The 11,612-nt window shown below is 44.7% G+C and overlaps 1 protein-coding gene across 3 annotated transcripts in view; it reads right to left on the bottom strand.

Moving 5' to 3' along the window:
* Positions 1 to 8,038, bottom strand: part of pcdh17 (protocadherin 17) — a 54,856-nt gene extending 46,818 nt beyond the window's left edge. Inside the window, exons 1-3 of one of the 3 annotated variants that reach the window (XM_034528858.1) lie at positions 7,765 to 8,020; positions 7,266 to 7,622; positions 3,687 to 6,492 (exon numbers count right to left, since the gene is read on the bottom strand). In XM_034528858.1, coding sequence (XP_034384749.1) covers positions 3,687 to 6,182 — 2,496 coding nt within the window. In that variant the 5' untranslated portion in view covers positions 6,183 to 6,492; positions 7,266 to 7,622; positions 7,765 to 8,020. Of the gene's footprint in view, positions 1 to 3,686; positions 6,493 to 7,265 lie in introns of all 3 variants that reach the window. The other 2 variants (XM_034528866.1, XM_034528849.1) reach the window with 2 other exon arrangements.
* Positions 8,039 to 11,612: the final 3,574 nt, after the last annotated feature.

Below are 11,612 nucleotides of genomic sequence, written 5' to 3' on the forward strand. Positions count from 1 at the left end.
ATCTAAAGATGAAGGAAGAGGGAGAGAAATGAAATAAAGAGCGCTTTCCTATTCATTGCCTCAGTGGCCACTGAAGTGTGGGAGCAATTTCAATACAATATACAGCGGAAGCTTTGATAAGGCTTGTCGGTGGAATCCTTAAAAACAACCCAAGCCCGGTTACATGTGCATCTGTGTGTGTGTGTGTGTGTGTGTGTGTGTGTGTGTGTCTTGGAGGAAGGGTATTTCAAGGTTCGGACAAATGCAAGATTGTTCCGCTCATAAAAGAGAGGGGCTCTGTCACGGAGCCTGCCAGCTAAAGGCTTAAATCACATGCCTGGAATACACAATGATGTTACACCCCCACACACACACACACACATATACAATCTCCCTAAATTATGCAGAGTATGACCATTCCTCGAAGCACCCAGTCTCAACACCTGCTCCAGCTGCATTGTTGGCATGCACATGCTTAAGCTAAACAGATCGAAAGGAGTGAACATTTTATGTCCTAGATTGCATACGCACCACTTAAATGATCAAGGTCACGCCTATTATCTACTTTTTTTCCAGCATTCTTTAAATTCACTCAATATGAGATGGCTGTCCTTTTCAGAATCCCGTCAAAGACGTCGGTTTATTATCAATTGTTACGAGAGAAATCCGCCTCGCCTTTCTAATTCGCGTGCAGAGAAACCGTGTGTGCGGATGAGGCGTCTGCTCGGTAAATTCAGTGATTGTCATTAGAAAATCTCCCGAACAAAATAGTGTCATGCAGGCAAATCCAGAAAAGGTATTCTATATTCCACGTGATTGTCACGTATTCATGTCTTACATGTTTCATTAGAGGCGCAGCAGCCTCCCTACCAAGTGACAATGTCAAGTCAGCAGAGACTCGAGCCCCTTTTCTCCTTGACACCCTCATCTCAATGCCACCCCACACAAGGCAGAATGCCGCCACCTAAAGGCGGCTTTTATAGCCTTCCCCCCCTTTGCCTCTGTACCACCTGCACCTTGTTAACATGGACGAGACGGGGTTCGGTTTAATTAGGGTTTCACGGTGAATCAAATTACTGCACTCAAAACTTATCAAAACAAATCAATATGATAAATTATGGACCATTTCAAAGTAACGACACGGGAGTTTGGGAACAATGAGGGCAGCGCCTCGGAAAAAGGTGGCGAGAAAAGCAGCAGAGTAACCAATCGGTGGGCCACAGCCTGGCACAGCTGCTGGAGCTGAACATAATGTGGGACAAAATCCTAAAACATATTCAAGGCAGAGTGGGCGCAGGCTCGCTCTTTGGACCAATTTACTGAAATCCCTTCTTCCTGAGCATTGAGGAATTTTGCAGCAGATTGGTTTTAACCTTGATTCCACACTAAGTAATTCCCTTCAACGCCTTAAGCGGAATTAGGCGTCATTACGTATCATCCATCTCCTTATCCCAGGAATTCTCTTTAGAGATGAAATGAAGCTCTCCACCGGGCCCGGGCACTAGCACGGCGGTGACAATGATGAGGCCAGCAGAGCTCTGCTGATACGTTCATATTATTCCCCTCTCCCAGCTAGAGACCAAGCCCAGACTGTTGGCCAGTGCACCACGATAAAACATCATTAGAGGCCAGCAGGAGTGTGGGGAGAGTCTGGGAGTTGCAGGCAGCTACAGTAGCCCGACTAGATGCAGATGAAGACAGCAGCACTAAGGTGCCCTTGTGAGACTGACTGGGCAGGCGAAATGCTCTCCCCCCTTTATCCGTCTCTTTATTTATTCTTCCTATTCAGCCTCTCTACCCGTGGCAACTGTAGTGACAGATGGGCTGAGAGGCCTTGGGATCGATGGACGGGGAATTCTGTCTTTGTTTCCTGACATTTTTCCCATAGCCACTCTCCTCTGACTCAGGTTACTTACTGTCCACACGAACGGAGAGGAGGAGGAAAAAGCACGGGGGGGAGGGGGGGTAGGAAAGTGATATGCTTCTGTTCAGATTCGGCGGAAACTTAATGCCTCAGGCCATCTCCCTCTACACAGGTTTCTGTTGAATAATACAATAGAGCACCCTGCACGCCTGATGCGTCAAGGGGTCCCTCTGTAAACAAGACACTAAGGGACGTGTTGTTGCCACTCTTGCTTGTTTTCCCTTTGACAGTCTGAAGGGGGTGAGAAAAAGTAAGTGCACAAAATGGATGTGCAACAGCCTCACGCAGCAGAATTCATCATCACTGCATTATCAGGGAAACAGCCCGCAGAATGGACCAGCAATTAATTTGTCCCTCTGATTACGAAGCCTTAGCGGTCTTTGTGTTGACCCTTGCCCTATGCAACTGGCTCATAATAGAAAACAAAAGGGCTGAGACTGAGAGTGGGAACAACAGACAGTGGCCTTCCTCCCTGATGGGAACACGTCACATCTGATCACGGTCATCGTCACATCCACATCCAGCGCAAATAGTGGGATGGAGATCACAGCACAGAGCTAATGGAGAGACTAATAGCTACGGTCCATTGGGATGGTCATTCTCATTATTTAAAAAAATGATAGTGGGAACATACTGTATATCTTTATATCTGAACAATAGGTAAACATCCGCTGCCCATTATCCCCAGTGAACCATACCACTGTTTTAAGCAGACCTTAATCCTCGTCTGACATGACAGACTTTTAATGGGCTTAAGGCCAAAGACACAGAGAAGTTATCACGTTAGAGGCTTATACACCCAAGTACTCCACACAAAGTAGCTGTGAAAATAAGTACAATCTGCTAATCTCTGGGATTTAAAAAAATCTGCAGAATTAACCACGAGTAGTTATAGAATGCGATGAAGAGTTTGAACGGTACAGTTTGCTTGGTACAGAAAACACTGTCACTGTTTGTGGATTTGTCTACACACATATATACACTACCACCTACCTGCATACTTGTGTGTGTGTCTACACACACACACACACACACACATATATATATATATATATATATATATTTACACACATGCATACACACACACAACTATGCAGGCAGGTGGTAGTGCTGTTTCTATGAGGTCAAGAATGTACCCGCAGAGTTTGTTTGTGGGAACATGTTTAATATTTTATATTTTCAAGGCCATTCTAGGGATGGACATTTGATATTATCAGTAGCTAAAAAAGCTACAATATTGCATTGGAAAACGGTTGTGCAAATTAAATTAAATTATATATATATATATATATATATATATAGTATTACTTATCAAATTTAAATTAATTACAATCAAAAAAATATTCATGTGGGCTGTATTTTTTTAAATGGAGTTTAAAATGGATGGAAGAAAAACGTACCCGATTATAACTCAGCCAAGAGCTAAACTGTTTATTCCACATAACTGAAACGACAGTGATTGAGTGATTAATGACAATTTTCTACATGAAACTGATTTCAAAAGCCTGCCGTGACATATTTTAAGCACAACTGATTTGTGTGGATGTCACTGGCTCTGTTCTATGAGAGCACCCGAATGACGGTTTAATCCTTCTAATACTCACCCCTCCCTCCCTTCTTTTCCCGCTATGCTCTTGGGCCTCTCTGCCTGTCCTGATCTCTTTTTTCTTTCATTTTACAAAACAAGGGGCAAATGTTGACATAGGAAATGGGAGCGTTCTGAAGGGTTGTGACGTGGATATGGTGTCATAACGGTGAAGGAGAGGAGTGCAATTTATCTTACCTGTATGATGGACATGCGGTTAGTAGGTGTGTCTGTAGTGCTGGTGACTGGGCCTGTGAAGCTGGTGTGGCATCCCACGTGGCCTTGGGGCACGCTGAGGTTATTGCCAGTGGGCTTGAGGTACATGACCTCTGACCTTGGTGAGCTGAGTGGCAGGCGTGTCTGGTAGTCAAAGTACATGGGAGAGGTGGCCAAGGAAGGGCTGCTTACCACGTTCATCACATTCATGGCATCCCGCTCCTCCACCTCGCTCTGCACCAGCATGATGTCGTTCTTGTTAATCTTCTTCTTCTTCCCTTTCCCGAGCTGAGGGTGCGAGTACTCAGCAATGCGACAATTATAGGTACGGATCTCCTTGTTTTCTCGCTTGCACTTGATTGCTATGGTCACCATTGCTGCCAGAAGCATGATGGATATGATGCTGAGTGTTACAATAAGAGGCAGGGACATGTCCCAGTTCTGATTGTCCTTTGTGCGTGGCAGCCCATCTGGAGGGCGTCCGTTGGACGCCTTGACGATGAGCCTGGCGGAGGCGGTGAGAGTTGGCTTGCCATGGTCAGATACTCGGATGATCAGCTCCACAATGGGGTTCACATCGTCCCAGAATGGGTGGGCTGTTCGAACCTCCCCGGTCACTAGATCAATCTCAAACAGGTGCTCCTCATTACCATCGGAGATCTCATATGTGAGCCTCCCACTCTCGCCATAGTCATTATCCACCGCCTTCACCGTGGTGACAATGTAGCCGACACCAACGTTGCGCGGCACATGGATTTCAGCTGTGTCATTTAGGAGCAGGGGCAGAACTATGACAGGAATGTTGTCATTGACATCCAGAACACTGATGCGCACTGTAGCGTTGCTCTCCAGGTGTGGAGAGCCTGCATCTCTCGCAAGAACCTTAAAGTCAAAATATTTGATTTGCTCATAGTTAAAAGACCTCACTGCATAGATGGCTCCGTTGGCAGCGTTCACATTAACATAGGTGTTGACATCACCCCCACTCACATTGGAGTTGACTATGCTGTAGTACACAGTGCCGTTCTGGCCGAGGTCTGGGTCATGCGCCAGAACTGAACCTAGGTACTCCCCAGGGATGTTGTTCTCAGGTATTTGAAGAAGGTAAACTGACTTGGTGAAGAGAGGAACATTGTCGTTCTCATCCAGAATCTTTACCGTGAAGGACTTTGTGGAGTTTAGAGGAGGAATGCCGTTGTCTTTGGCCACGATGGTGACATTGAACTCATCCTGCGCCTCTCTGTCTAAGGGTCTGTCCGTCACCACAGTATAGAAGTTATCAGAATTCTCCTCAAGTTTAAAAGGGACATTCCCCAGTACTCTGCACTGAAGCTGCCCATTCCTGGCTGAGTCCTTGTCTGTGACACGGACCAGAGCAATGACGGTGCCTGGAGGTGCTGCTTCGCTGATGGCTCCCTGTCTCACAGACACAAAGCCTATAAACGGCCAGTTATCATTCTTGTCCAGCACTTTAACGGTGACTTTACAATGGCCTGGGATTGGATTGGGACCTAGATCCTTTGCCTGGATGTCAATCTCAATAATTGGGCTCTCTTCGTAGTCAATTTCACCCTGAATCTTTATGACCCCTGTTCTGGAATCTATGGAAAAGAGCTCCCGGATTCTCTCTGGGGCATAGCCACTAAAAGAATAGACTACTTGTCCATTGTTGCCCTCATCAGGATCAGTGGCGTTTAAATCGATCAACACTTTACCAGGAGGTGAATTTTCAGGGATTTCCACAACATACGAGTGCTGATCAAACACAGGGCTGTTATCATTGGAATCAATAACTTTAACATTTATCTGCATGCTACCTGACCGGGGATATTCCCCCCCATCTGTGGCTGACAAGATAAGGGTGTGATGGTTTCGTTCTTCTCGGTCCAATGGCCGTTGAATGACTAATTCTGGGAATTTAGTCCCGTCCCCACGGGACTTTACCTCCAAGGAAAAGAGATTGTAGTCATCGCGTGTTATTTGATAGGTTTTCAAGCCGTTCTCCCCTGCATCTGGGTCATGCGCGCTGGTCAGGGGAAAGCGTGTCCCTGGCATTGCGTTTTCAGAAATGTCAATATCAATCTGATCCGAAGGGAAGGCGGGCGAGTTGTCGTTAATGTCCTGAATATCTATTTTGATCATGCAGATCTCCTTGTCATTGGCAAACACCTCCATGGAGAGCTGGCACTTGGGGTTTCTCTTACACAAGGTCTCCCTGTCGATGCGCTGCTTTGTGTACAGCAGCCCGCTGGTGGGGTCCACGTCGATTAGATGCGGAGCCGAGTTCTCCAGCACCCTGAAGTTGGCTTTCTTACCCTGTCCTCCCGGACCAACCTGTTCGATTCCGAGTCTGGCATCTTTGGCAATGTTCCCAATCACTGTACCCGGACCCTGCTCCTCCGGGACGGAGTAATTCAAGTTTTTCAGTGTCAGGGCTTGAGCCCATAACAGGAGGAAAAAGAAAATAGAAAGATACATCCCCACTCCGTAAAAGCTGCTATAATCTGTGTTGCGATTACGCTTCCTTGGACCTGTTGAGATTTTGTTCAAATTTGGCGTTTCTGTTAATCGGGATCAAATAAAGAGTTCTGTTCATCATGTGATGCCTTGGCATTTGTCTTTGTGGGTCGTCTTTGCTCTGTCTCTCTCTCTCTCTCTCTTCCTCTTCCAGCAATCTGTGGTGCTGAACACCTAATTTATATTCAGCTGAGTGCCCAGACTCATCTGAGCAATAAACGCAATCCAGTCTCCAAACAGAATAGTCATTGTAAGAGTTCAGTCATGCCACCTAAGAAGAAAAACAGAAAGAAAAAAAATATATATATGTGTTATAACGTATTAGTGTAAATTAGTCACCCAAATAAAAACAGACTAAAAAAAAAAAAAAAACATACTGCTAGTCTGAAAATCAGATCCATCACCGAGCCAAAAATGAAACAGTGCTCATGTGTAATTCATCTCCACAATTATGGGGGAAGCTTGTCAATTAGTTAACCTTGGGAAGACACTCGGCGCAGCACAGATCAGGGAATTAATGATTCCCCTTGTAGCCCATTCACACAACATGTATCATTACAGACTGAATGCAGTTTTTAAATCCATCTCTGATGTGCCATGCACGACCTGACCCTGGCTCTATGACGGCACATTAGGAGGATGCCGACTGAAAACGTAATAGGGCAACTTAAATAATGTGCTCACACTGCGGGCGCACGACTGAAGGCGGCCTGTCGTGGCGGCTATTTGAATAAGTGCGTATACAATGAGCCTCTTACACGCATTAACAAATCCGCATAATCCGGATATTTACAATGAGCCTTGTAAAAAAAATTCTCAAGCCGTGTAATTCTCCCCACTGATGCCCTCTGTCTGCCTGTCTCTCTCTCTCTCCCTCTCTCTCCCTCTCTGCAAGATGCAACGGTCCTCGGAAGAAGCTGTTGCTTCCGCATGCATCGGGATGGATGTGGAATAACAACCGATTGGAAATGAGCAACAGACGGCACCAAAAGACTTCTTTTTTTTTTTTAAAAGGAGAGTAAAAAGGACAAAACGTAAACTTACCAAAAAAGGAGCCGCCGCATGCCAATATAGTCCGAAAGGTACAACGTCAACTGTCAGAAAGCCAAACACTCAGTTGCAGCCGGGTTCAGGGAGAGTTTCATCCCCCGAACCACTTCACTGGGCTACCGCCCGTCTCCTCTTCGGGTCTCCGTGCTGGAAGAAAAGCGACGAGCCTCCGCTGCACACGCAGACTACAGTGCGGCGCAGTGGGGGGGTGGGGGGGGGGGTGGAGTGCTCCAGAAAAGTATGACTGTAATGTCAATGAGCTGGAGACCTCTCCGCTTGTCTGATTAGGATGCAGCGGCTCGCCTTCTGCCTGCAGTGAGTCACCGTTCTTCAGGAGAGGAAAACTGTTCTCTGGAGGAGGAGAAGAAGAAGAAGAAGAAGAAGAAGAAGAAGAGGAAGAAGAAGAAGAGGAAGAAGAAAATCCAGATGTGTAGGAAGGTAGATCCCAAAGTGGATATTTGAAACGGCGCACAGTGTTTTCTTTGTATTCTACCCCGTCCCGAAACACCGCTGGGTGAGTGACTCCCGGAGTGGCATTGTGTCCTTGTCCGCCGTCCCCCGTGAAAAGTCCCCGCAAGAGAGAGACAGCCGCGGAGGAGGTGGTCAGCAGCGGCGCTGCGTTCAGGTGCAACTCGGACTGGAGCTGTCAGGGCGAACAAAACGGGTGCTTTTCTTCAATATATATATACACACACGCGCAGTCGTTACTTAGTATGTCCCGCACGTAACACAGCCCTAAGCACACAGAACGCTTCCTCTCACTGACTGAAGTCCGGAAACCGCATGGTGCATTAAACATTGTCGCTGCTCCTCCCGGCAGCCAATGGATTTGAAGAGGCGGGATGAGAGGGAGGGATTCAAACCCCGCTTTGGGTACAGACTACACATGATTGGGTGCTCGCAGTTCACCCGTGGTGCATCTGTATTTTTTCAAATATCACACTTCATTGTTGTTTACAATAAAGGGGGAGGAAGAACAAAAAAAGCCGTGCGTTGGCCAGCTCTGACAGAGACTTGTAGGGGCTGAAGAGGTTTGAAATGTCGGTTAGGTCATTTATCCAAAACAGACGGCGTGGTTTGAATGTAACGGAAATTAATTCATGTCGTTTAACCGAAATACAAAAAAAGGTGTGCCTTTTTATTACTGGACTTCCATTCAACTGTATTCAGAGCAGAGACGGTACGATGAAGCAATGACATGTGAAAGAGGATCACAGATTATATTATTATTCTTAGATATACAATTGTAGTTCATTAGGAATAGTAACGGTAGGATTGTGTATGGTTTTGATGTGCCACATGTCACTCCTCGTGCTATTCTTCGTTTAGAGTGCGTTTGGCTTCTTTGCAGTCTTCTACTTTCGAGACCTGTGTTTTGAAATGATGTTTCATAGTAAAACTATAAGCCTGGATGCCGTAAAACAGCCGTGGCAATCGATTAATTATAATTAGTCAAGCAAAAAAAAATGTAGCTTCACATTGGTCAGGATTTTGAAGCTTTTCTTTGTGTTATGTTTTGGCAAATTAAACATATTTTAGTTTTGAACCGTTTGTCTGACAAATCAAAGACTTTGAGGATGTCACCTTGGACTTAATACATTGTAATGGGCTTTTTAAAAAAAACACACTGTAAACTAAGAATATCTGTGAAACGGATGATTAAATAATAAAAGTAATCATTAACCGCATAGGGAAACACACTGGCCAGTGCATCAAGGTGCAAACAGTAATGAAAGCTGTCTTATCATCTCCGTGTGTTACAATATTGCTAATTACTGAGGCACCATGCCACCCGTATTTGATTCATTTAGCGAAATTGACTTGTTTAACGATGCCCTTCATTTGGTATTGCTATTTCAACATGTCAGCTTTGTGCAGTGTAATCACAGTGTACTCCATGTAAAAACATTGGTCCCAACCTCTTTGACTTTGCCTCTGACCTTTCTCTCTGACATGAGGGAATGACATGAGTGTCAGAACATTCGTTAGTCAGGAAGCGACCGAAGCTCATTATTAAACAGCAGGTTTGATGTCCCAATGTCAAGATGATGATAACTGATGAAGGTAAATGTCACATCACTGTCTCTATCTGCATACAGTGTGTGTGTGTGTGTTTATTCAACAGTGAGGCACATTTTGGTCACTAAATATACCTTCTTCTGAAGTCTTCAGATCATGTAGGTGTTCCTTGTAGAGCCTGAGCCAAAATGCTGATTATCAATGAGCCAGATGTTTTAAGAATATATGATTATGTGTAAAAAAATAATAATAAAAAAAATTGCTCTTTGATGAAGTTGAATTATCCTCAAAACCATATTGTTCTCACCACGTTTATTTTTCAATCATTTGCCCAAATTACATGTTCGCTCTTCTTCCTCGCCAACTACACAATGCTACACACTGAGCTTAAACAATGCCTGGAAACCCACCTGCAGTGATGAAATGTCACCAGTGCTGCCAGAGATAAACCCAGTCATTAGCTTTCTTCATTAGCCCAATTAAAAGGTCCTCCGGAAATGCATTGACAAAAAGCGTATTTGGAATGGGTTGCTGGTGAACAGTTGCATTAAAACACGATTTCGTAAATTAAATCTAAATCTAATGACAATGGCCTTTTCTTCAGGTGGTAATAAGAGAGAGAGAAGGCCTCTACCCGCCGATGCTATTTAACCCTTTTTCTTAATTCTCTTTTCCTCTCTTTCCTTTCAGATTCTACCTCTTCCCTCGAGCAATGAAAACGTGCTACACTGAGAAGAAATTTAAGCCAAGAAGACGGACCGCGTGGAGTCTAAGGGTAAGCCTTTTCTCTACTACCTCTGTCGGGGAAAACAAATAAAATATCAGTTTGGATTTCTTACACATGGAGCGTTTTATTCCAGAAGGAAACTGTCACTTTCTTCATAGATACTTTTTACCCGCCTGTTGTTTGTCTCCCACATACATTGTTCCATGTTGCCATCTGAATCTGTGCCTCTGTTCTTCTTTACACTCTTCAACTCTTTGCTGTGTCGGGGGAGGGTGGGGCAGTGGGATTAGCACCTCATTGTTTACCTCACTTTGCTGGAAAACACAGTTAGCGTAATTCTTTGTCTTTGTAGTATGAAAGCTGAGACAGCAGCACTGATGGCAGTTTTAAGTAGATGTGTCTCTTTCATTCTTCAAAGACATAAGCCCTCTGTACTGTTCATTAGTTACAGCACCCATGTATGATGCCATCTGACTGCACTAAGCTAGTAATAATAATGCTCGCTCCTACAGGTGACCCGCATATGACACGCTTTACTGTCAATTCAACGCAAATTTGACCTTTTATACTGTATATTATGTGTGTCTGAAGGAGATGGTAGAAGCTGTAGTTTCTACCTATTTAATGCCAAACCATGTTTTCAAATGAATTGAAAAAATATTTCAGTTTCGCTTTCACACTCTGTTGCTTGCTTTTTAGAGGTGTCTTCTCCGTCTCTTTGCCGTCTTTCGCTCCTTTTCGCTTTTCCGGCAGTAAATAAAGGTTTCAGTATACTTCGAGTGAACTAGTACACAAAGGTCTTGGCACATGCATCTGAAGGCCACACTCAGAACTAGGTTGCCATCTTTGTTTGTCTGCCATCACACATGAATCTGAAAATGTGGATAATGGCGCACACTTGCGTCTCTCCTCCAAAGGCATTCATGGTGCCACAAAAGTAGTTGTGGGAAGAATGAAAAAAAGAGAGCGTAATTAAGACGAAAGGACTTTGTCTGAGATCTTAAATCTTTATGAATGTCATTTACACCTCAGTAAAAGCAAATACAAATGTTCATTCCTGTTCATAAGATCTGAACAGTGTCTGAAACAAGCAAATCAAAGAGGACGGTTGGAAAGTTAAGTCAGATGTAGATGCATTGATCCATTCAGATGGGCTGCCAAGGCTGGTTCAACCCACTTCATTATGTTGGTCTGAAAGAGGTAAAATAGAGGTAAGTAAGTACTGATGAGCCAAGGAAATCTATTTATATGTTCACGATGCATCTCCTCTTACTTTCTTTCTTTTCTTTCAGCTCTGTCGCTGTCTTTGCAACAGAGCAGCTTAAATCCCTGACCCGGCTGAGCGGTGTCATCAAGTCTCAAGACGAAAACAATGGTTTGTTCAAAGAGGTTGACCAAGTGTTACCCTGCGTGTCCTGCGACTGTGCGCGTGCCCGCACACTTTGACGCGTCTATATGTTGATTTCGGATTCGTCTCCACATAGGCTGCCGCTACTGAATGCTTCTATTGGACAGGATGAATGTGTTTAATGGTCGAGCACAACCCAGATCTGTCAGTGTGCCTGTTTCTGCCATTCCCAGATGTATTTTCTGAT

This window comes from Cyclopterus lumpus, chromosome 3 (genome assembly GCF_009769545.1).
Source record: "Cyclopterus lumpus isolate fCycLum1 chromosome 3, fCycLum1.pri, whole genome shotgun sequence".
Lineage (NCBI taxonomy): Eukaryota > Metazoa > Chordata > Actinopteri > Perciformes > Cyclopteridae > Cyclopterus > Cyclopterus lumpus.